At 37.0% G+C, this 27,274-nt stretch overlaps 1 protein-coding gene across 1 annotated transcript; it reads right to left on the bottom strand.

The window, feature by feature from the left end:
- Positions 1 to 18,159: 18,159 nt before the first annotated feature.
- LOC149155195 (cytochrome P450 94B3-like) lies at positions 18,160 to 26,163 on the bottom strand. The gene is made up of 4 exons (XM_089444351.1): positions 25,985 to 26,163; positions 24,792 to 24,856; positions 24,581 to 24,691; positions 18,160 to 19,917 (listed from the first exon to the last, which is right to left on the bottom strand). Exons 1-4 carry the CDS (start codon positions 26,161 to 26,163, stop codon positions 18,224 to 18,226), a joined length of 2,049 nt encoding a protein of 682 aa, XP_089300477.1. The 3' UTR covers positions 18,160 to 18,223.
- Between the last annotated feature and the right edge of the window lie 1,111 nt (positions 26,164 to 27,274).

Consider the following 27,274-nt stretch of genomic DNA (forward strand, 5'->3'; position numbering starts at 1 on the left):
ATGTAAGAAAACTAGATGTTACGCATTGGAATTATTACAAATTAAACATGTTATTGCATACATATCTACTATGTTTCTTTAAATTCTGCAAAAAACAAACATGTATTTGCACGCAACAAGTAATCACTCTTACTATTTCTTTTGGAAAAGGACATGTTTGTAAAACAATAGCCATGATGTTAGTTCTTTTGAAATGAGTAGGTGTTTAAGCACATTAAACGATAGCTAATGTGTTAGTGTTCTTGGAAAGGAACATATTGTTTTGTGCTCAATTATTTATATTTTTTTTCATGAAAGAATAATCCATTATGATAAATTTCATGGGAAGAAATATATGTATATATATATATATATATATATATATGCAGAGGAGAATATAATTATTGTGTTATACCTTGTGAAGAGAAACATGAATTTGTGTGCAAAAAAGAATAACTATTATGTTAGACCTTGGAAATCAAACAATTGATTGCATGCAATAAATGCATTAGCTTTCCTTTCGAAAATTACTTATATCCACACACAAGAAATAATAACTATCACATTATTTTTCTTTTATAATAGAGGATTTATTTTCATGTACAATGGACATTGTGAATAATTGTCTTTTGAAAAAGATGCTTTTGGAAAAGGGACCTACATTTGCATCCACGATAGTAGTATCTCTTATGTTAGGGTTCTCCTGGAAAGGGACATTCATTTGCATGCATGGATAACAATAACGATAATAATAATATTGATCATATTGTAAAGATTATTTAGTTGCATGCACAAAGAAGGAGTCGAGGACCTAACTTTGTAAATAAGTTTATCTAATTACATGAATGGAAATCAAAGATAAGATGCTAGAGTTGCTTAAATAAAAATAGATGGTTACAATGGTTTTCCTTTGGAAAATAATGTGTGTTTGTGTGATAAGAATCATAATAATGTGGTATTTACCTTGACATGCTTTGATATTTATATGTTTATAATTAATGCATAAACAATGTTGTTAGAGGAAGCATGTTGTGATATTTTGGTTACATTTCACGTATGCAAATGAATAGATGTTGAAACAGTGCTATTATAGATTTGTTGTTGGTTTGATTAATATTTGATCTAATCATGATACAAAGGTTGTTGACAGTAGAAATTGCGAAAAAATGTCGTCACATATTTTTAACATTATGGAAAGAAATAGACTAATGGTATATGCAATTTGAAGGAACATCACTCATGGTATACTCCACTAATGGGAATAGCTAGGCCCTAAAGACAATGATTTAGGATTTGTGGGTAAATGATATCATGATGATTGTAATAAGATTTTTCTAGACTGATATATTTAAATGATATTTATTTATGAGATTGCATGACAATGGTTAAGGGATGTATTCCCTTACAAGCCATTGAGTGAGGGGTGAACACCCTCATGAACATTTAATAATAAAATTAAAATTTTGTTGGTATTCACTGTATGGGGTTTCGAGGGCATATCGATATCTGATGATGTAGTTTCCTATTATGCCATTTCTATGATGTTGATTCTTTGCATGATGTGATTTTTATATTATCAAGTATGTGATTAACTAACCTCCTTAAAGAATCATGAATATGATGCAAGGTTACATCATAAAGTTTATGATGGTATGCTACAACAGTGGTTGTTAATGTTAATGTAACTTATTTTTCCTTTACCTAAGCAACTCTATTTGATGATAAAGATTTGATATGATAGTCAATAAAGATTATAGAATAGTAATATGGAATGTTACATGTTCATAATGCTATAAAATTTTCTAATCCTATGTGTTTTTACACAGGGTTTACCGGGTGCTGTCACAAAAATTATACAGCATCACCCGACTTGGGGTTTGTCTTTGGAATGACTCTTCATGTCTTTCTTCCTCACAACCTTGTTCCATTCCATAAGAAGAAAAGAAACCAAGGTTATGTGCATGTTATTGTTGAGAACTCAAGGTGTTTCCTTGTCGGATTCAAAAAACGAAAATTAATGAACACACTTCAACATACCCGAAGAAACATATTTCATGACGAATTTCCTACTTGCAGGGTGAATTGGGATCCCAGCGGAGTCCTCATAAGACTATTTTGCGGTAGCAATTTGATCCTGGTCTCAAAGAAGCATATCATAATCAGTGTCATCACCATCATTATCAGAAGGAGAAGAAGACTCATCCTCTAAAGGGTGTCAATCACAAGGTTTTCAACTTTTTTATTTAGACATTTTGTTGTGCCACTTCTTGGTGGAGATTTACATAGGGTTGGAATTTTGTAGATTCCCTATTTGAAGACAAAAACGACATTGAAATGTTGTGTTCTCATAATCCAGGGATTGGGTCTAATGGTGATCACAGAGTTTTAAATTATTCTATTTGACATGTATTTACTAATGCCAATTTCCACATAAATTCTTCCATAGGTGTACAAGCCATACTTTCCTCGGGAGATGTGAGTGGCAAGATAACGACCTAAGGACTTGCCAATGCCCTCAATACTGAGAACTACCATAGATGGGCAGGGAAATTTAGAAGTCGAACCTAGATTGGATGTTTGGTGATGACTATTGTAAATGGATTGAAATATGGAAACCAGGGAGTAATGAATAAACTAGATTTACCCCAAAACTAAGGTCCAGTAGTTAGGGTCTTTTAGCAATCATCTTGTTCACTGAACAACACTATAAATGATTCAGATTTAAATAGGAACACAAAAAATTACAGAGGTAACCATAAACACAGAGATGCAGCAGAAATAGTACTTCATTTCATTAATTTAAAATACTAAAATATGCTTACAAACGGAAATGGAAATAAACCAGCTATGACGATGTTAGCTTATCTCTGAGAAGGGATGTGGTGTCTACATGCCTTTGAACTGTGTTACAATAAGGCTCAAAGGCCTATTCATTGTTGAGAAACAATGGAAAACCCTTAACATCCCAAAACCTAACCCTAGAAGATGAAACACCAAATTGTGGGCCCCGTTTGGGTAAATTGGTAGATCAACTTCCCGGGGTCGTAACTTTGGCATACGTTCTTCGTTTGACACATACAATAGCTCGTTAGAAAGAGATATTTGAGCTCTACATCTTTCGGAAGAGAAAAATTGGTCCATTGACCCATGTTGCTCCCATATTTTCCAAAAATATTCGTTTAGAGCCTTAAAACGACTCCAGAAGTTCAGGACCCGAAAAACTGCTAGAAATAGTAAATTGTGCTACAATTATGGAAACTAAAAAACTGAAAGAGACAGTTGTGGGGGTCAAAATGGGATAGGTGGGTGGCCACCAACATCCACCTGGATCATTCCTCCCCCCTTACGAAGTGATGGTTCCCATTGCGTTGAGTTCCGCCATCTGCTGAACTTGGTCCCTAGTGAGTTGTTCTGCAATCTTTGATGTGTCCAGTAATGGTGGGAAGCATGGTCAAGGGTGTTACACATTGAACACTTGGTGTAGGTGAAGGAATGGAGGAATGTTGTGCTCCAAAGAATTGTTTCCCACAACCTTGGTAATGCTGTAAGGACCATGTCGAAGTGGTTTGAGCTTATGATGGGCTCTTATAAGGCGTTCTCTCTGCATATGTAACCAAACTTTGTCGCCCAACTGAAACTTGTGTGGTGGCCCTCTGGGTGAGGAGAAGTTGTTCCTGTGTTCCTTCATGATCGTATCCCCCTGCTATTGTTGCTGCATGGAGGAATCCTTCGTCGAGGTCATGGATGTGGCAGCGATGTTCCCCTTACTTTGAGAGTGAACTAGACAAAAAATAAATTTCTGATGAGCTTGTTGCCTTTCTTAATAGCGATCAAAGAGGTGGCGGTGGGTGGGGCTACCTCCGATATCCTATATAATGAATTACCCAAAGAAATAGTAACAACGCAAGGCCTTGACTTATACATAGCATGTCACCTCCACAAGTATGGCTGGCCTAATAATACATCACAAACATCCAGAGGTGTAACATCACACAATACCTCATCTATGAAGGGTTTGATGCTGTAGGGATGGCGGCACTATTAGCGAACTCGAATATCTCATCCTTGGTGAAGCCACCTGATACTGTATGGCTACAGGTGTGGTGTAGTCGGTAGGCCCAACCGCCTCACTACCTCTACTGAAATGAGGTTTTTTTGGCTGCCACTGTTGACAATGAATTGCAGTGGCGAACCCTTCACCCACATCTGTGAGTGGAAAACACGCTCCCCCTCCTCTGGATCTTCGGGCTCATTCTTCTGGATCTTGGAGGTGGCAACAGTGACGTTGGGCTCTGAATCAATGATTTTCTTCACTTTTCCATTCCCCTTGTCGGGCTCTGACTCAGGCTCAGAACATGTATCTGATTCGGAAGCGTTCAACTCAACCACCAACGACTACTTGGTACGACACTCACTTGTTTTATGAGTGGGGCTCTTATGGAACTCACACCACTTTCCTATGCCCTACTTCAGCTTTGTGGTGTTGTTATTTTCTTGTGGCTTCGATGGGTTATCTTGGGTCACCCAGCCTTGGCTTTGTCCTTTGGTCTTCAAATTTGCAGATCCAAAGTCTCGCTTCTTTTTTTTAAACTTCTACTTGATTTTGACAGCATATCGGTACGTCATGCTGAGCGAGGAAATTTTTAGGAACTCCATCTCTTCCTGGATGTATCTGTGTAGGCAGCCATGGTATTTGCGTACCAAATGCAGCTCAGAATCGTTGATACCCAACTGTGTGAAAAGGGTATGAAAAATGTTTATGAACTCTGGCACACCTTGGTCCCTTCCATGCCACAGCTTGGTCCACTTTATGTATTTGTCCTCATAGCTTTTGATAGGGTAGTACTGCTCCTTGATGGCATCCCAGAATGAATTCCAAGTGGGTGCGACTGAAAATAGTGAGCCTATACTTTCATCCTTCTGCTCACAATAGGTTTCCCACCAGTCCTTGACGTGGGGGGCTGCTTTGAGAAGAGCGAAAACAATCTTTTCCTGACTCGAAAATTCATGAAAAGAAAAATACACTTCTAGCAGATTTAACCATTTATCTACGACATCTGCATCTATCTGACCCTCGAATATGGGGATTTCAAAATTAACTTGTACCTTAAATGATGTGGCATTTCCAGAGTAGCTGTTGGAAGCTGATGCGTCGCCTTTGGGTAGCCACTGAAGGATCTAGGCAAAGTTTTCCATCATCGCATTCCTTTGTCACTTGAGGGCTTCTTCGAGCAAGATTTTGGTAGGAAATCCCACCCCTTCATCTTTCTTTTCATCTGCCATGGGAGGTTATCAGAATTTTCGAGGCTGGTCCTGTAAAGGTTCGACCAGTTAAAGCCCTAACTCCCTATATCTTGACCTCGTTGGGGACATGCAAAGAAAAATAGAGAAAAAGTAGACCGCTTTGATACCACTGATTTGGATTTAAACTGGAACGCAACAAATTACAGAAATAACCATAAACATAAAGATGTAGTGGAAATAATACTTCATTTCATTAATGTAAAATACTAACATATGCTTACAAACAGAAATGGAAATAAACCAGCTAGGGCGATTGTAGCTTATCTCTGAGAAGAGATGTGGTGGCTACATGCCTCTGAACTGTGTTACAATGAGTCTCAAAGGCCTAGTTATTGTTGAGAAACAATGGAAAACACTTAGCATCCCAAAACCTTATCATAGAAGATGAAACACCGAATTGTGGGCCCTATTTGGGTAAATTGGTACATCAACCTCCCGGGGTCGTAACTTTGGCATACAATCTCTATTTGACGCCTACAGTAGCTCGCTAGAAATATCTACCTGAGCATTACAACTTTTGTAGGAGAAACATTGGTCCACAGACCTATTTTGCTCCTAGATTTTCCAAAAAGCGTCATTTAGGGCCTTAGAATGGCTCCAGAAGTTCAGGACCCAAAAAACTGCTAAAAATAGTAAATTGTGCTACAATTATGGAAACTGAAAAACTGGAAGAGAGAGTTGTGGGGGTCCAAATGGGATAGGTTGGTGGCCACCAACATCCACCTAGATCAATAAAGAAACCCTTAGAAACAAAGATAACCTTGCATTTCAGAGTCTGGGTTGCATGAATCCACTTATAAAGGTCCGTTAACTGTGGCCAAAATCCAGTGAAGCAATAAGTCAAACCCTTCTCAGAGTACATATGAAAGTAGTTCTCTAGAATAGGGCTCAAAATTTCTATAGATGGAACATCCTTAGCTTTATCCACCTAGTATGGCCTAGGTACAGCCTGGACTTATTGAGAGATGGATCGTGACTTGAGGGCATCCTTGAAGGAAAGCAGCTTTGAAGCTAAAGATGCCCCACCGCCCTTGTGACCACAATTTAGGCATGCAACAAGAGGTATGGAGGCATCCTTCACATTGTTGTAATCTATGAGTATCTTATATGTATGTAGTTTTCTTCCTTTGTAAAGGAGCTTGAAGACACCCTCTTGAACTCTTGTAAATGCTTTAATTTTGTCTTTGATTATTAAAACACCATCAGTGGCATTGACCTTAATGCAGAGGGATATATTGGGAAAATATCAGACAAAGTTGGAAAATTTTGAAGAGAATTGTCCTCGTTTCCTTCCCCAACTGATTGATTCATTTTTTCAAACACATTGCTTTCTTCCTCAACATGTTTTTCAAATCCAAGATAGAACTCATTTTTTTTGGGCAATGTGAGTTCAACTCACACCCTCAACCTATCTTTGATCAACTTCAACCTAGCAAGTTGGGTTTCCCTAAGTCCATGCTTTAGGGATGAACCGATTGCCTTCTTATCCATCACCCATCGTTGGGACTTTACATGGAAATTCACATGCACCAAAATGGCAGACCAATTATGGCTCACAAGCCATCAGTCAGGATTACCCTTAGCAAAAGCCCTTATGACCTGCACCTACAATAGAGCGAGCTTGTGTCCATGCAGTGAGAAGGAAACCTACATAGGGAAATAGCCAAGCAATGCGATCAAACCCTCAGAAGTCCCACAACTTAAGTCGCGAGAATGAATTAGAGGGAGTGTCACATTCTAGTCTCTCATGTTACTCAGTTTTAATAGTAAAACATTAAATTTTATTTGATACCTCATCCCAGATACTATGATTTTATTTTAAATAATACAATGATAGTAAAGCATTAAAGTACATTTGGCTCATTTAAAGGTTTCTCCATTAATCATTTGAAGTTATTTTTATTTTTAGTTTTAAGATTACTCACACATTTAACTAGATTTTTGAGTACTTGTGGTCCAAGCACATCTAGGCTCTCAAAATCATCACGATCCCACCTAGACTAGGTCACACTAGCCCAAAGCATGGATTAATTTTTTCCCACATCTACTCTAACTCCCATTAACCTTTTAAAAGTTACTAACATAGCGGAAATGGTCTATTGTTTTGTTTTGATACTTAACTCCAAAAAAATCCAAATCTGGTACGAGACACCCTTTAGGATTTGTTGACCACTAGAGTGGCACCTGATGATTATATGAAGACTCCATGCTCAACGATGATCCATAGAACAATTGTACCATCAGATATCATCAGTTAACAAAGTTTTTTAACTCTACTTCTATCTTCTCATCATCTTTCTTGTATCCAAATTCCACACCCTACGGGGAATTGTAATAAGTGATACTAGTAATGATAAGTTTGGAGCCTGTAATAGGACTAGGATGGTGAGACTCAATCAAAAAATTAGTACACCTTGGAGTGTTTTTTTATCTGCTTAATTATCCCTTCTATATTAGAGGCGAATAATTTTTTGGATTTTTTCACTCACTTTTTACCCCAAATCTGGGGTGATAGTTTGAAGGTTGAGCCTATAACACATGTTAGTGTTTAGAGTCATTGTATATTACCATACTAAATCACACAAAAAAATTTGTGGAATTTGGTTTTGTCTAGGTTGTCATTTTTTAATTTTTTGGATTTCCCGCACTACGGAAATTACAGTAAAAATTGTATTTGTAATATAATAAGTGATGTCTAGAGAAGTTGTATGGGGTATGAGTAATGAAATTTACAACTCTCACCATCAAATTTCTACTATGACACAATTTTAGGTGTTAAGAATGTGTTTTTAATTCTCAACCCACTTTTCCTAAGTTTAGTGGGAAATTTGGCAATTAATTAAGCCAGAAATTAATTAAATGGAGAAAAATAAATATCCACACATGCTAAATGTTGTGGAAATGACGTGGAAAATTGTGGGGGAGTTGAAGTGAAGTGCCAAGGTGATGTGGACTCCTAAAATCAAGGAAAGGATACGTGCTCAAATAAAATCGAGTTTCTGGCGTTAAATGAGAAATTTGCTTACTTTGAAATTTGAATTTGTGAAGTTAATGCACATCTAGGAGGATTTGGGAGAATATTTGGTCGATATTTTTGTGGGAAATTTTACCCACATGGGTTACCACCCATATACACTTGTAATTCCATCATAAAATTCGAATTTGGCACATAAGGGAAGAAGAAAATGATGTCCTTCATTCGACAAATTTGAATTTCTCTTCGGAATTTTCATGTCATGTAAGGTGTTTAATCACTTCTAAATTGGGATTTTCTCCCATAGTTTTTTATAATAGAGCCTTGGGATCTCATTTTTATCATGTAATACAAGCTATTGTGCTTGAAGAGACTCTCCGAGATTGTATTCACTAATTGCAATATAATACAACAGTCTTTGGCATAAAGTGTGATGGAAATCTTCTCCTTGCATGTGTGGTAAATTCTTGAATTGTTGTTATGCTTATATTTATTTCATCATGTCATTGTTTCTTTCATGCTTGTTTCAAGTTATGTTAGTATGCAAATATATGATATTAGCATAAGAATTAATTACTTGCTTTAGGAAAAGAAATCTTCTAGTGGATAATAGATGTACCTCTAGGAATTCTTTCCATTGTACTTATTTAATTTCATGTCGATTTAATGATTTGTTGTGAAGTTTTGTAGATGAATCATTATTTGGTCAAGCTTTTCAAGCGTGAGGGGAAATTCTTGGAGGAATCAATACATTCTTGAAAAATATTCAAGGAGAACTCACATGTGTTGAACTCCAAAGTCTCATCTATAGCTTATTTGTGTCTTGCAGGGATTCTTTCAAGCTTATTAAAGATTTTATTTCTTGCATCAAATATCAAACTTGGAAAAATTTATTTTTATGTATTGTACTTCATTTATCAATATCTAGCTATTTCAAAGAGGTAATATATCTCTAGTCAAAGAGGATAGCTTGCTCATATTCTTTGGCCTGGCCTCTTGTAGATTATTTTTGTAACATACTTTGTAGTTATTTTGAGCTAGCATTTGTTCTTGTAGATTGTTTCTAACCTGTTCTCTTGCAATTACTTGTGGCATTCATCATCAGAAAATTACTTACAAGTTTGCATGCAGAACCTTGGGGCTCAGATTTAGTGATTACTTATACATTTAGGCTAGATTCATCTTGGATAAATTTGTGCTCTTCTTGAGGAAGGTCAAGTTCATTTTAATCATCTCTTGCTCTCTCTTGGTTGTGGCCATAGAGCAGGCTTATCGTCTCTTCTAATTCTTCAGAAAATCTGCATTTTGTTGGGATTTTGTGGGCCTCAAATTGCAGAAATCTTCAGCGAGGAAAAGTCTATGGTCTGATTCCGATTTGTTAACGCTTTCCTTGGATTTAAGAGAAGACTTAATTGTCTTTTCTTTCTTGTAAAAACTAATAAAATTTATGATTTTGGGAGCGTGGGTTTTACTCATTGGTAACCCTATTTCTCCACCTTTTGGAGAGGCTTGGCGGTTTGACTTTGTTGGTTTATTTCATTTTTCATGCATATCATCTAACTGAGAAATTAACACAACATGCATAACACTCATTTTGCATGCACTTTATTTTAACTTACTAAATGTTTCAAATCCATAACAAGTTCAGATTTTTTTGCACGCAATCACTTTTTACTTGATCTTATTTGGCTTGAACATAGTTCCAAGTTTTCGTATGCTTCACCATTAAGCACATTTTACATACATCAAGTATTTGTACAAATATTCTCCATAAAGTAACATTTTATTTCATGTCAAGCAAGTACATTTCAATTAGAAGTTAATTCTCATTGTTTGGTTAATTTATTTACATGCCCCAAACAACACTAAAACTTACCTCCAACTTAAGTTGATTGAATAGATTTTTAAGGACCCTCTGCCTCTATGGACTCCTCATTGTGAGATCCAAATATTTCGGTGAACTAGAGTTCAATTGTAACTTTGTCTTACCACTAATAAAATAAAATGAACCAAGAACAACATTCTATCACATTTTCTTTGGGTTAAAGTTTCACATGGAAATCTTATTTCAAGAGGCACCTTGGATGCAAGCATTGTAATCTCTTTTAATTTTGCAATAAGTTTAATTTTCTTCTATTAGGAAATTGACTCATTTTTTGGTTTAATTGCTTATTGTCATGAATGGTTGATTTCAGTTTCAAGTACTACTATTTTGTCTTGCAAACTTAATTGCATTTTGTCATCTTGGTCTAACATTTGAGTTATTTTTGTATCATTTTGAGAATGATAGCTTTCATGATCTAATTTGTATCTTATTCATCTTGAAAGCATTTATAATATTTTGTGCTAACAATTTAGTGTTTCACTTTTCAGGGTTATTTTGGCTTTGCATTTGAAATAATTTCACTTCATTTTAAGCAAAACACAATTTCATTTCTTAAAGAGCAAATGCTTGGAATGCACTGGTTGTTTATGTATTTCATGTTTATTTTATGATCGTTATTTCTCATATGCGTTTTTGCTTGTTAATCTTAAAGAGATAATCTATTTAACTCTAAGAATTCTCCTAGAAACTCACATCTTTTTTTAACTTAACTTCTCATTAGGGACCACCCCCCTTAGCTAACCTAGGAGATAGCTCAAACGGAGAGAGTCAGGATTACTGTGACAACCTCTTCTCTGAGTTCTCTGCCACCAAGAACACCTTGTGGGGTTGAAGGCTTTTCTCACTAACTTGTAGGTAGGTGTAGGTACCAGGGTCAACATGATCTTTATACCCAATTAAATAAATTTGATCCAATTACGATCAAATCCCCATGAAAACAATTTTTATTTGGATTGACTATGATGCAGCGTGACGCTTGTGTACGTGCCCTTCCTTCCTGATTTCTCCACTACAGGTCACTCTTCTACGCACACGTCAAATTTCTCAGGATCAAGGAGTCAATCTTTTCAAGCATCATCTACACTTGATGAGTTCTTCAACACTCCCGATCAAGTTTGCTATTCGGGTGTGGGATATTTCTTGTTGGTCGGGGGTCGATGTTTTTCACATGCTGAAAAAATGCTAATGCCTAACCGCTCCAACTAGGAGACTTCAAATTTGTTGGTTGCTCCCACACTTGTTCTAGTTGGAACTTTGGACAAGGTGAGGGGTTGGATCCCGACTTGTTTCCAATTTTATTGGGCCAACTAATTCCAAGATTAAACTCGCTCAACTGTTCACCTACTTATTTCTCTTCCTAGAGTGTGGTTTGAACAATCCAATTTAAATGCTAGCCTCTTTTGATATTGGCTAGATAAACCTGGATTTGTGGTCTCTCTAGAGGCCAATCCAACTTGATAGTAAAAATTCGAATGAATGTCATAGCCTTCTTTCTTCCTACAAAGCTTTCCAAATCTAGAACACAAAGTTGTACCAACTTCTGGTTTAGACTTCAAGAATCAACCTGGTCAATAGTTCGCTTAGGGACTACACATTTCTGTAGTGTTAGTTATACAACAAGAATCCCATACACACAACACAGGAACTCAATTGGGCGATGATGACCTTCTCTAATTCGACATCACAGACTTGTGGTATTTAGGTTGGTGAATAAGACACACAAATCCTTTTCTCAACATATGGTATTGGACATAGAAATAAAGCATCCCTACGATAATGAGACGAAATTGAGGGTCTTTCCCTCTCATAAAACATATTTTTAGAGCGTTGTAGTCTAAATGGTCTACTTGCAGGATTCTTTGTTCGGACTTACCCTACATAAGCATCAATGAGTATATTTTCAAACAGGAAATTAAAACACAGGAAATGAGTCGAAAAAACTATAGTTACCAAATTCGAATTTGATTCGATACGAAAAAAAATCGACCCTATAGATTTCAATACAGAACAAATTATATGTCTTATAAATACTTGATTTATTTTTTTTCATTTAAATGAAGAATCCCTATATGAAAATTCATTAAATATTTCCCTAACAAGGATATCTCTTTTTCTATTTTTTCATAAGATTTATCCATTTTAAAGTGAATTTTGTCATTTTATAATTTCTTGTAATATAGAAGTTACTGTTTTTTATTATTTTGTATAAAAGTTGTGGATTTGCAGCTTAGGTTTACCATTTTATAACTTATATAATTTTTTTCTAATATTGGATTTATCTTTTTTTCACTTAGATTTGCCAGGGTATAATTTTTTCCAATACAGAAGTTACTGTTTTTTGTTTTTTATATAAGAGTTACCAATTTGTAACCAATTTACCATTTTATAATTATTTTTAAGATAGAAATTATCATTTTTTTATTGCAATTTGTCAATATATAGAAATTATTAACTAGTTATCCATCTAACACTAAAATTCATCGATTTATAATTTTTTTCAATATGGAAATTATGGTTTTTTTTATATAAGAGTTACTAGTTTGCAACCAATTCATTATTTTCTATTTTTGGTTAAGATAGAAGTGAATTTGTGAATAATAATGAAATAACAAAATAGAAAAATATTGAAATAATCGGATATACCAGGAAATTTCTAACCATATTTGCCATTTTATTGCTAAATTTGGTAGAAGTCATCTCCTTTATATAACATAGGAATTATTATTTTAGATTTTTTATAAAAATTATTGTTTTTTCATATTTTTTCCAAATTTCTACTAATCCTCATATAAGAAAATTACCCTATTTTTTCGTATAAATTTTTTATAAAAAATAAATAATCCTAGCATTAAAGCTAAATGATGCCTGCATTATTTCAATTTTCAAATTTTCACGAGGCTGCTATGTTATTTTTATAAAACCTAAATGAAAAAAAAAAAGAATTTTATCCCACAGGCATATGTGTTTATCTCCCATCCCACACTAATACTGGATATACCACACTCCTATCCATGGTTACAAAGACCCCAAAATTTCCACAAATCAGCAACATTTATTGTTACATGTGTCAGGAAGCTTGAACGCTTAACGCCAAGTAATCATTTCTCTGATTGGCCATCAAAAGGCATTCAAACAGAAGGAAACCACAACGAATCCCAACCAGTTAAAGGAAAGCACAGCTTGAGTCAAGATGAGTCAATGAAGGGAAAATTCGGTGGTGCAAGTCTGGGCACCATGCCGAGTATCAATTTTATTGTTCTACACATGCACTGTTCGTCAACTCAACAGGAGCAGCACAGTGAAAACGCGACACAAGAAGGTGGAAAGCTTTGACCAAAATTATGCACCTGTGACTGTACCGAATTGGAAATTGATGAATTATTCCCCATAATGAACCGAATCAGTGAATTTCCCAAAAAAAAATTCGAGTATAACTGAACTTGGTAGCTATAGAAAAACCATAATTCTATTATAATCCAGGACAAGGTATTTACAAGATAATTATCATGGGCTTCCTGCTCAATATTTCTTGTCCTCACCACCAATTAATTCTTGTATCAAGCTATAATAACAACCCCTTTTCAGAACCCCTTTTCATGGCCTATCTCAACCTACTATATACATGTATATTTCTAATTGTTGGACCAAAATATCATAACAAAACTACCTTGTCATTTTGAAAAGGCCCACTTGGCCTAAAACATGAGCTCATTAACAAACTAACAACCTACTACTCCTATTCCTATAGAATCGGGATACTCGGGATAATCGGGAATTACATATTTAGTGCATATTTCAGCGTCAACCATATACTACAACAGGAAACAGAGAATATACTCCTACAACAACATCTACCTTTTCCTAAATAATTCTTAGATTCTTATTATGAAAACGAGAAAGCATTAATACACACCTAATCTAGAACTTTTTCTTCATACAATGATATATATAGTGACCTTTCACCTGTCTTTTTTATACAGGACCATATACAAAACATTTACGAACAATGATACAATTTTTTTTTCAAGGTACTTATCTGCGCTGATGTTCTGCTCCACCATCAAGGACTTTAAAGTGCTATCCCCACATGTTGATGCCTCCTACTTCTGTCATTTTTGTCCCCATTTTTAACTCGATATGCATACCTTATTCTGTGGCTATTAATCCCTTTTTGGACATTTCATCTGCATTTTTGTTGTAAGCTCTACTAATGTCCTCAATGGAAGATTATTGAAGAGTGTTTCATAGGCTTTGTATGCACTTCAACCAACCTTGTAGGGAGTTTTGCTGAATATTATTCTTCCCCAAGATGTGATCAACCATACACTTGGAATCAACATATATTTGTATTTGTGGGATATCCAAAAATTTTGTAATCCATAGTAGTCCCCATAAAGCAATTGCTTCTGCTTTCATACTTGTCCCCTCTCCTGCATTCCAGTGAATCCAGTAGTCTTGATCTTCTATCACCTTTAGCCAAATACCACATCCACATCTCCCTCCTTGTGATGCACCATCAAAAAACCAGTCGGGTATTTGGTGTCCTATACCATCCCCTTTTCTTCCTTCTCTTTTTTCTTGGTGCCAACACTCTGATTTGATTTGGGCCACTGTTCTATGTACTCACAAATCAAATCTTCTCTCCATCTACTGGTTCCAAAAATCAAGTAGTTGTGGCCTTTCTAGATCTCCCAGTGTGAGAAATCACAAACTTGTGCATTGTGTACTCCACCATTTCGAACATTTTTCAATTGTATTAAAATGTATGTATGGTATCTTCTTCTTGGTGGTGAAGCACTTCCAGATGCTAATAGAGGTTGGACAGTGTAAAAATAAGTGACAATTATCCTCTCCTTCTTTCCTACATAGGTAACATATCCCAGGTCCGTGATGTTTCCTCTTCTATAAATTTTCCCATGTAAGATTCTTATTCTGCCATGTTAACCGTAGGAAAATGATAATCTTTATGGGAATATTAGTTCACCAAAACATATAGAACCAATAGTAGTCTGCATTATGTAGCTCCTTCATACACAATTTGAGATAGCAATCCACCACTTCAATCTCTCTGGATTTCTTCTTTTTTCCTATCGAGGTGATGCGATCCCCTTTGTTGTCATAACATACACCTGCATCTTCTAATGATTGCACAAGATGGAACCATCTAGTTTGTATTGTCCTATGAGGTTTAGTTGGATGGGTTCAAGCCAAATTGGTATGTTACCACGCCATTCACTGATCATCTGATTCAGAACAAATATGCCCTTTCTATTCAGGTGGTTTATTAATTTCGTTGTACCAAGAGGGTTCTCACTAGATCCAATAATACTCTCTATGCCCAGAATAATTATATTTCCAGAACCAAACATCCATGAGATGTTCTGAAGTAGAATATTTTTTACCATATTGAAACTGTTCCATATCTTGGATCCACCTTTTTTTTCCAATTGTACCCTGTCTCATCCAACAGGTAAAGTCCTTATTCTTCATGTACTTGAACCGAATCAATTTTCCCCATATACCGTCACTGTTGATTCCCCGCCCAGCCAAAAATTTTAAGATTTAGGATACCCCATCCGCCCAACTTTTTTGGTCAAGTGATCCTTTCCAATTTAACCAGATGATACTTACAGCTTTTTCTTGTGCCTAACCAAATATAGTTTTCCATTATGCGATTTAGTGATTTTATTATCAGCTGCGGGACGTGGAACAGGTGAGCCCAATAGACCCCCAATTGTGTGAGAACTGACTGTGTGAGGGTGATACGGCCTCCCACTGATAAACATTTGTGCTCCCACCCCTTAATCCTCAAGTGGAATCTATCCACTAGCCACATCCAGTCAGCATATTTGTAATTCTTTAGGCAGTGTCCCATATATTTCATTCCAGCTTCTAAGTTTACTACATTGACCCCAAAATTCCTCTGGATATAGCTGATATCATCGAGGTTTCAGGATCTACATAGGATGATAGATTTGTGTTCATTTCGAACAAGCCTAGTTTCTCTTCCAAACTTCTTAAAAATTAACGATAGTGCATGCCATTTAAGTCTGTTTATCATACCCATCAGCGAGATATCGTCAACAAAAAAATTGTGGGAAATAGAAATATGACTATTAATTTTTAGCGCTTCAAACTGACCTGTGTTCACAACCTTTTTTATGATCAAACTTAGGCCATCCATCGCCAGTATGAAGAGAAGGGGAGACAAAGTACACCCCTGTCTAAGTCCCCTGCGCGCAGCGAAGAACCTTAATGGGTATCCATTTATTATAATAGCATATCGAACTATTTTAACACATCCCATAATCCTTTCCGCCATGTTTGTTCTTATGCCAACTTTATGAAGAACTAGTCTCAAATAACACCAATCTAAACAATGATATGCCTTTTTGAGGTCCACCTTTATTACTGCTACATTCATCTAATAGAATTAAATTTTCTTTTTATGTATCCTAAATGTTCATACATTCTCTATAATTTTTTTGATGGCCTGGACATATCAAACATATAATTGTATTTATATATGGTTTAAAGCTCACAACCATGATTCACAGATTCTCGGTACTTATATCTGGTTATGATATAGCATTGACAGCGAAACTTAGAGAACATACTATCCAGAATTCTATAATTATATATATATATATATATATATATATATATATATAATTTACAATTTTTTTTATATCTAGAAAAATATTAGTATAGATTTATTTTAAATAAAAATTTAATATAAACAAAATTTCAATTTTGATAAACAACATTACACATTATACTCGACTATAAGATAATTTTAAATGATTAAGATAATATAATAATTGGAAAATCAAACTTTAATTTAAATTAGAAGGGATTCTGAGACATCTTCTATATTGTAATGGCAAAGACAAACTTAATCTACCTCACGAGAGATCCGCTTTTAAGTCAGAACAGATTCGGTCCTGGTTGGAAGCCAGTTGACTGTCAGAGTCTGAAGCTGATAATCATTAAAAGAAGTTGATATACTGTGTGGGTATAAAATATAAGATTTGTGAAATCTAAATTAAGACTAAGCCTGGGCCAAAGATTTGTGATGATTCCGAATATACGAATTGAAATTTCTTATATCGTATATATAATCAAGAAAATATGATAGAGGTAAAGATTAATAAAATTAATAAAGTTATATAAATTAAATGTAAAGGTTAATAAAATTAATAAAGTTAAATAAATTAAATAGTTGATAAAATAGAATATAGATATATTTATTTTAGAATAAAATTTATAGAATTTTAATTTAATTAGCCATTATTATTATTTGGAGGTATAAATTTAATCTTTCTAAAATATTTTTAATAGTATAAACACATTAAAATTTGAAATTGATTTCTAAAATATTTATGTTTTTTTTTTAATTTACTAATTTAAAAAATATAAACTGTAATAGGAAATGAATTAGATTTTTAGCCACGAATTAGATTTTTGGCCCCCTAATATTAATAACTCATAATATGTGAATATCTATAATTGAAAATGTCTTTATATACTTTTTTTTTAACATATTTATATATTAATTTTTTATTAATATATAAATGGAAAAATATGTATGTATAATTAATGTTTATCAAAATTTAAATTTAATATAATAACCCTTTTATTTATATCACTAAATTGATTGTACTATTAGTAAATTGAAAATGTATGAGATGAAAGAATAAAATTATGAAAACGGAAAAACTTATTTATTAAATTATGTATAGTATGGAAATTACTCTCAATTATATTATCCATAATTTTATTTTTTTTAAATGAATGAAACCTACCAGTTCATCCATAATTTTTTAAAGAACGAAACCTTCGCTTGATCAAAGTCCGTTGATTCACTCCCAGGCGCAGGTTTCAAGCAAATGGACTCTTGTTGTTGAAGTTGAGATTTTATCAGCTAATACAATAACAGCCATCGTATTGTATAATTTAAAACATTCAATCATAAAAACTTGCAAACGACCCGCCATCAAAACACGTGAGTAATAGACATACAGCTTATTGGTAAATTACAGTAGGCCCAAGGCAGACAGGAGCGGATGGTGGATAGCTTTTCAAGCTGGGACTGAAATAACGGCCGATGGATTCGTCCTCCTTTCAATAACGACGGAAAAACCACCTTCCATGTGCGAAGTCAATCTGTGAACAAGCTTCGGAATTCTGGCTGTCGAACCAACAGGGCGCCGCAACCTGAACATGGAAATTAGGGTTGCCGCGACGTATTTCATCTGGATAAAGGCCATGTCTTTACCCAGACAGAGGCGCATTCCGCCTTGAAAAACTGCAAACTTGAACGGACTCTGCGGAACGAAATCGCCTTTGTCGTTGAGCCATCTCTCGGGCTTGAATTGGAGGCAGTCGGCGCCCCAGATGGTTCCTATCCGACCCATGCCATAGGGGTGGTAAGTCACCCGAGTGCCTTTTCGCACAAAAGTCCCGTCTGGCAAGACGTCGTCGTGCAGAGCGTGCTTGGAGTCGAGGGGCACCGGCGGGTAAAGCCTCATGGATTCGCAGATTGCAGCGTGCAGATACTTCATTCTCTGCAGCTCCTCGTAGGAAAATACAAGGACTGCGGACGGTTTAATATTTTCTGCATCTTCTGATGTTCTTACAGCGACGAGATCGGTTATTTCTTTGTATATCTCTTCCTCTACTTGGGGATGACATGACAAGAGCCAGAAAAACCATGTTAACGCTGCGGAGGTGCTGTCTCTGCCCGCCAAGATAAAACTTATGATCATGTCTCGGAGAAATTCGTCTGAACAGAAGCCCTCCTGGACGCTGTCCAGATCGTTGGTGTCGGTGAGTGACATGAATCTTGAAAGGAGATCATCCTCGCGCTCCTGTTTCTTTGAATGACTCGCTGTGACACTGTTGCGGCAAATCTCAATTCTCCGACTCCTGATGATGCCCATGGCGAACTCGTGCACGACCCGAATAGCCTCGGAAAGCCGTTTCTCCGATCCGATGTTCAGCATCTTCTTGACCTTCCAGAGAATCTGAATCGGCGCGGAGGACCTCTCGGAGCTCAGCTTCGCCGCCGTGTCGAAGGCCCGCGCCAGTTCTGACACCGGAAGCGACGCCTCCAGGCATACGGGATCGATCCCGAACGCAACCCGGCAAATAGTATCGAATGCAAATCGCTGCAGGATATCCTGCAAATCCAACGTGCTTCCACTATCACTTGCATCGTGTAGAATCGGAAGAAGTCTATCTGTGGCCTCTTCCACGACTTTCACAATGAAATTGCGTAGAGACCGGGAATTGAAGTGGTGGCTGGCAGCCTTCCGCTGCAGCCGCCACGCATCGCCGTCGGCATTGAAGATCCCCTTGCCCAGCAGATCTTGGAGAATGGCAGTGAAAGGCTCGCCCTTGGGATAATTTTCGAACCGCGTCTTGAGAATGTGCTCAACATTTTCAGGATTGGCGGTCACCACCGTCTTAATTCCACCCAGTCGTTCTACCAGAATGGTCTGCGTGGGGGAATTGGCCAGCATCTGGGCGTACCATTCTATGTGCCTCTTGCCATTTTTCCAGAAAGAAAACAGCGAACCCACGATCGGATATCGCTGGGGTCCATAAACCTTCATCAGACTCCGGCTGCATAAAAATTCTGTCCTGCATACAGAAAGCCAATAAAGCAACAGCCCCACAGCTGTTGAAATCGTAATTTCAACGCAGACGCCAGAAACCGTCGTGCAAACCCGCCGGAGAGTTCTCGGGCCAGTTTCCGCCACGTGTTTCTGACCTGACGTAACGCAACGTCACGTTCTCGGGAGGTAAACCTCAACAGTTGTATGGCTTCCGATATTCACCTCCGCCGTCCGATCTGGTTGCGTGTTGTCAGCCGTCGATTCTTGAAGGTGCACGGGCCTGCGTCAATTCAATGGTTTGCGTGGCGTGCTTGGTTTTCCTGTTGACCACCGCAGAAAAGGAATTAAATTGAATTTATTGAGGTCGTAAAGGGGTGGTAGAACATTTAATTTTAGTGTTCTTTTATATGCACGGCGGTATGGGCACATACACTATATGTGTCATATTTTTAAAAGGAGCGTTGACCATTATTTTTTTATATAAACACATGGAACGAAAAAAAAGTGTGCTCCGGGGTTGTTATACATGGACCATTGTAAAAGGAATAGATGGGGCAGCATATGTTAAAAAAATGGAAAATTGTAAAATGTATAGAGTGCATGGTGAAAAGTGGAATGTATATGAGAGTGCGTAAAAATTAGTTTTTTGCTGCAGTGAAAAACTTGCAAGAAAACTATGGTGATGCACAGAAGTGCATAAGTGAATGTGAATGTTTTTATGCGTAGATCTCTGTTGATCTTGCAAGGAGAAAAACAAATGCACAGCAGTGCGAAGAAATTACAAGGAACAGATTGTAATGTTTTTGTGTTGTATTGTAAAAACAGAGGTGTAGCAAAAACCATGTGTGGTTTTGCACAGTAGTGCATGAAGAAAAGAAACGAAGTGGAGCGCATGTGTTGTAAGTAAATTTTTTTTGTATTGAGTATGCATGGAAATGCAAGAGAAAAGAGCGCTCAAGCTTTCTTGAAATTGTGAATGTAATTTACTGCATATGTGTAAAATATTTTTACAGCAGTATGTGTAAAAATAGTTTTACAGCAGTAATGTAAAAATGGGTTTTACAGTAGTAAACCCAGCACAGTGAACTCTCAGGTGGAGAGAAAAGACAGAGCTTTTATTTTTGGTGAAAGTAAGTTTTTGTAAATCCCTCTCAGCAAAGAGGAAGACATATGTTTCAGGTTTTTGTTTTAATGAATAGAAAAGTTTTTATGGCTGTGTAATACTCTGTTCTGAGTTTTTTTTTAAAGAGATTCTCTGCAAATGATCCTGGAACAGTGGAAACAGAGCATTGGCTCTGTGGTGTCTGTGTGTTTGGTTTTTGGTATTTTCCCATCTGAAAATACCCAACAGTGGTATCAGAGCTAGTCCAGGCTCTTTGAAGACTCAAAGAAGCTGAAGGAAGGTGTTGTTGCAGCAGTCAAACTTCTCCAGCAGTGTGAAGACTCAGCCAAAGGGATTCAGGTATTTCTCAAGTTTTTGAGTTATTATTAAAGACAGTCAGTGGTTTCAAAAAAAAAAAAAACACAGTCAGGTATTTAAAGCCTAGATAAGAATGGCAAGGTCAAAGCAGAAAGCCTCCAGGGCTGTTAAAAATGTGTCTCCCTCCTCTACTAAACTAGAAGGAAATCTATTTGAAAGCATTGTATTTGAGGTTCCAAAGTTTGATGGAAACTTTGATGTATGGGAAATAATGATGAGGGCTTTCCTAATGTCTGAGGGGATTGAAGTCTGGGAGTCAGTTATTGATGACAGCAAGATGGATAAAGAATCCATGGAGTATGATGCACAAGCAGCAAAACTAATCCTGGATGGACTCCCTGATTCTGTGAAGAGGAATCTAGGAAAATATACATCAGCAAAGGATATATGGGACAGACTGCATGACCTTCATGCAAAAGGAACACTGACCATGACCATCAGTGAAGAAGGAAGTTATGAACCCATCATAGAAGCTGAGAATGAGAAGCTTGACCTCATTAAGCTTCAAGTAAGAGAAAGAGATGAAAAACTTGCCAAGCTTAAGAAGGAGCTTGATCAATGCAAGAGGAAACACCATGAAGAAGTCATATCCATGACAAATCAGCTGAATGAAGCAAAGAAGCAGGCAGATGCCTTGACAAGTCAACTTGAACAAAGACACAAGAAAGTGAATAAGCTTGTAGAAGAGATTGGACAATACAAGGTAGAGGTCTCCTCCCTTAAGTCCGAACTACAAGAAGCTAGGAAGCAGGCACAAGGAGCTGAAAAGAAAATGAAGAGCAGTCAAGCAAAAGATGAAGAAATCTCCAAAATGAAGACAGAGATTATCTCCTTCAAAATAGTAGCAGCTGAAGCTACTCGTAGCAAGGAAGAAACTGAGGGACAACTAGCAAAGAAAAATAATGAATGTGAAAAGTTAGAAGAAGAGATTGTCCTCCTCAGGAAGAAGGTTGAAGGGATGAACAAGATCATGAAGAGCTCTCAAGCTTTGGATGACATGCTCAGCTATCACAGATCTCCATTTGATAAATCAGGACTTGGGTATGTAGGTGAACCCTCAAACAAGGATGAGGATGCTTTAAGCAAGGGAGATGTGAAGAAGCCAGAAAGAGATGATGATGCTCCTAGTTCCAGCAAAGGCAAGGAGAAAAATGAAGGCTGCAATAGAAGAAATCCTGCTCCAAGAAGAGAACCAGCTTCAAGAAGAAATGTAGCTGATGGCAAAAAGGCAAGAGGCAATGGTGATCATCAAAGGATCTCAAGGCAGCAAGGCTTCAGAAGTACATCAAGGAAACCTCCATCTTCCAGGTACCAAAGTTCATTTTATGGTTATTGTTATGCTTGTTCAAACTTTGGTCATATGGCAAAAGACTGTAGAGCATTTCATGGAGATAGATGTTGTGGTCCCCGACAATCTCCAAGAAATAATTTCACAAGAAGAAATCATGAATTTTTATTCATGAAAAATGTAGAATGTTTCAAGTGTCATAACATTGGGCATATGGCACGAGATTGTAACTTGACATGGGCTCTTACACAAGCTAGACCCATGCAAAAGAAGAAAGTTACACAAGTATGGAGAAGGAAGGTAATACAATCTGAAAACCCCTTGAACTCTCCAGTGGATCTAAATTTGTTTTAAGAAAACTTTGCTGAAAGAAGACAAGCATACATTAAAGGGGAGCTTGTAATTTTTGTTTGCTGAACTGTATTAACAGTCATTTGTTGATGGAGGATGTATTGCAGCGCAGCAGTTGCAAATGAAATCTTTGTTAATCCCTCTAAAAGGTAATATGCAGCAGTGATGAAATTAGCAATGTTTTTGCTTTGTGTTTATGCAATATGCACAGAAATGCATAAAGAAGAAAAGATGGCAGCGCTGAAATGTAAGGAGCAGCAGCGAGATAAGAGAAAAATGCAAAGCATGGAGACCCTCACAGCAATGGGAAAATAGAACATAAAACAGCAGTTTGGAATTTTTTTTGTGGAGCACATGGATTAGAATGAACAACAGTTTAAATTTTTTATTGAGCACATGCATTGAAATGCATAGCAATGGAAGGTAGTTTCCTTCTATGTAATGTGAGAGAACATACTCACAGCAGAGTGAGTATAATACACAACAGTGAAAAATGTAATGTTTTTTTTATGCAATGCAGCATGCAAAGAAATGCATAAAGAAAAACAGGGACAGCAGATTGTTAATGCACATGGGTGAATGAGAATGTATGTGGCAGCAGAAAATCGAAAGGAACTGCACAACAGTGCATTGTGTAATTAAAAAAATGAAGACTAAGATTGTGTGAAGCAAGGGTGCATGAGAAAAGGCAGCAGCCTGTGTTATTTTTTGTGTGGAGAATGAAGTGCCAAGAGTATGGGCACAGCAGTATGATGAAACAAAAGGCAGCGACAGTGCAAATTGCAGCAGCAACACAACAGAAAGTGTATGGACAGCAGCAGCTTGAAGAAAAGTTTTTCCCATCGTGAAGAAGGAGAAGCACACAGCAATGCAAATGTGAAAAATGCAGCAACAAGAAGTTTTGAACAGCAGCACATGCAAAAGAAATTTTCCTTACAGCAGTAAAGGTAAATGTAATGAATTTGTTGTTCGTTGAGTTGAAATGCAATATATGCAACAACAGTGAATGTTTACACACAGCAGTGTAAATTTGTAAGTTGGGACAGTGTAATTGTTCCAGAAAAGACAGAGTATTTTGTCTTTGAAGAATGCACAGCAATGCAGAGTTTGTGAAAAAATGTAAGAGCAGTGCAGGTGTAAACGCAGTAGCGTGGAGCAGACACAACAGTGTGGGGTAGATGCAACAAAGAAGATGGCACAATAGTGCAGCAGAGAATATGCAGCAGCATAAAAGAACAATGTAATGAGTTTGCACACACAGCAGTGCAATGATTGTTTGTTTTGGAACTGCACTTGAAGCAGTCATTTGGTGAAACCCTCTGTTAAAGAGGAAGGTGCTTTTCAGCACATTGTCATTAGTGAATCCCTCTGTTAAGAGGAAGATGCTTTTTAGCATACACATGGTGAATCCCTCTATCAAGAGGATGATGCTTTTCAGCATAGTCACAGGTGAATCCCTCTGTCAAGAGGAAGGTGCTCTTCAGCACATTGTTATGGTGAATCCCTCTGTCATGAGGAAGGTGCTCTTAAGCACAGTTTCAGGCTAATCCCTCTATTAAGAGGAAGACAAATTTGTTGTTTGTGAACTGCATCAGAAGCAGTTGGTGAATCCCTCCATGTGAGGAAGTGTTTGGGTAAGATTGAATGCCCAGCTGTTGAAATTAAAGGGGAGTGTTGAAATCGTAATTTCAACGCAGACGCCAGAAACCGTCGTGCAAACCCGCCGGAGAGTTCTCGGGCCAGTTTCCGGCGAAGGGAATCTCCGTACTCTTCAACCCGAGAAAATTTGCAGTTGCCACGTGTTTCTGACCTGACGTAACGCAACGTCACGTTCTCGGGAGGTAAACCTCAGCAGTTGTATGGCTTCCGATATTCACCTCCGCCGTCCGATCTGGTTGCGTGTTGTCAGCCGTCGATTCTTGAAGGTGCACGGGCCTGCGTCAATTCAATGGTTTGCGTGGCGTGCTTGGTTTTCCTGTTGACCACCGCAGAAAAGGAATTAAATTGAATTTATTGAGGTCGTAAATGGGTGGTAGAACATTTAATTTTAATGTTCTTTTATATGCACGGCGGTATGGGCACATACACTATATGTGTCATATTTTTAAAAGGAGCGTTGACCATTATTTTTTTATATAAACACATGGAACCAAAAAAAAGTGTGCTCCGGGGTTGTTATACATGGACCATTGTAAAAGGAATAGATGGGGCAGCATATGTTAAAAAAATGGAAAATTGTAAAATGTATAGAGTGCATGGTGAAAAGTGGAATGTATATGAGAGTGCGTAAAAATTATTTTTTTGCTGCAGTGAAAAACTTGCAAGAAAACTATGGTGATGCACAGAAGTGCATAAGTGAATGTGAATGTTTTTATGCGTAGATCTCTGTTGATCTTGCAAGGAGAAAAACAAATGCACAGCAGTGCGAAGAAATTACAAGGAACAGATTGTAATGTTTTTGTGTTGTATTGTAAAAACAGAGGTGTAGCAAAAACCATGTGTGGTTTTGCACAGTAGTGCATGAAGAAAAGAAACGAAGTGGAGCGCATGTATTGTAAGTAAATTTTTTTTGTATTGAGTATGCATGGAAATGCAAGAGAAAAGAGCGCTCAAGCTTTCTTGAAATTGTGAATGTAATTTACTGCATATGTGTAAAATATTTTTACAGCAGTATGTGTAAAAATAGTTTTACAGCAGTAATGTAAAAATGGGTTTTACAGCAGTAAACCCAGCACAGTGAACTCTCAGGTGGAGAGAAAAGACAGAGCTTTTATTTTTGGTGAAAGTAAGTTTTTGTAAATCCCTCTCAGCAAAGAGGAAGACATATGTTTCAGGTTTTTGTTTTAATGAATAGAAAAGTTTTTATGGCTGTGTAATACTCTGTTCTGAGTTTTTTTTTAAAGAGATTCTCTGCAAATGATCCTGGAACAGTGGAAACAGAGCATTGGCTCTGTGGTGTCTGTGTGTTTGGTTTTTGGTATTTTCCCATCTGAAAATACCCAACAACAGCAACTGCTAGGACTTGGATTTGCACATAGAGTAAAGGGCAAAATTCCTCCATTTCTGCTCTTGGGTTGCAAATGCAGAGAGCACATATAAATACACTGGGCTCATAAACGTGCGGGGCACCCGCACGATGCCAAGAAAGAGTGTTCCCATTATGCTTGCCATTAAAGCATGAATTACACGTGCCTTTTGTAGCCAATTGGTAGGTACGTTCATATCCAATTCCCTCACCGCCGTCCTTTCCAACCTCCTGTGATTGTTAATCGGCACCGTCATTTGCGTTCCCACGTCACCGTCATATTCAAGGGTAATGTGTCACCGTCATATCCAATTTCCTCCGAGTATGGTGATGATTCCAATCCGGCCCTGTTAGTAAATGGCAACCTTTTCTTCTTTCACTTCCCACCAAATTAGCTCCTTACTAAACGCTAACAATCGCTTCGCACGTGATTATGGTAATGGGCACCATCATATACATTTTGGAAGTATCCATTTATCTTCCATAATGGTGCTGGAATTTTATAACTTAACCGCAATCCGGTCATGTTTTGATTAAGATAGAGTGTTGACAGCTTTTCTGAATTTTTAACCTATTTGACGGGCCAATTTGCCGTCAAATTCCTTTCCAGATTGGCGATGGTCTTTTATTCGGCCCTGTTGGCAACCCTTCCCTGTTGCCGACATCACTCCCCATGAAAATCTCACTTCCGGGCAAACTAGCTCCTTTCTCTACGGAGATGGATTCATTGCGGAATCTTAATATGACCATGATTCTTTTCTGCAAACCAACGGCCAGCGATATGCCTCAGGCATGAGGCCTTTTTCCCTTGGATGCATGGGTGATTTTGAAGGATTTTACAGCTTCGCTGAATGTGTTTGGCAGACTTTTTTAAGTTGCCAAACTTTTTTAAGTTATTTTTAACTGTGACCTTTTTTTAACTTTTTTCAACAAAGGTTTTAATAAAGTTTTAATAAAATAGCGTATATGTAACCAATTTTAAACTTAAAATCTTATTAATTTTATATAGTTAACTGTTCTAAATATATTTTTAATAAAAAAAATAAATAAACCACAAATTATTTAAAACCAAAAAGATGCGACGGAAATTGTAAAAAAACACAAAAAAAAAATTAGATTTTCACACTCACTTTGGACAACTAACCGCCATTTTGGGATCCATACTCAGATCACCCAAAAAGGTAATGATAATTGGTAAAAAGTTTACTAATGCCTGCCATTTATGGTGTAATGGAAAACCTAACACGGTATTAGAGCCTTGGACCACGACCAATTGCCCCATTTGCGTTTGAGGGGGGTGTTGGATTTTCACACTCACCTCATTGGGAATCGATCACGTGGACTAACCGCCAGTATGGGATCCACCCC

Source organism: Pinus tabuliformis, chromosome 9 (assembly GCF_031772625.1).
Source record: "Pinus tabuliformis cultivar Carrire ecotype Pingquan chromosome 9, CPIR1, whole genome shotgun sequence".
Classification (NCBI taxonomy): domain Eukaryota; kingdom Viridiplantae; phylum Streptophyta; class Pinopsida; order Pinales; family Pinaceae; genus Pinus; species Pinus tabuliformis.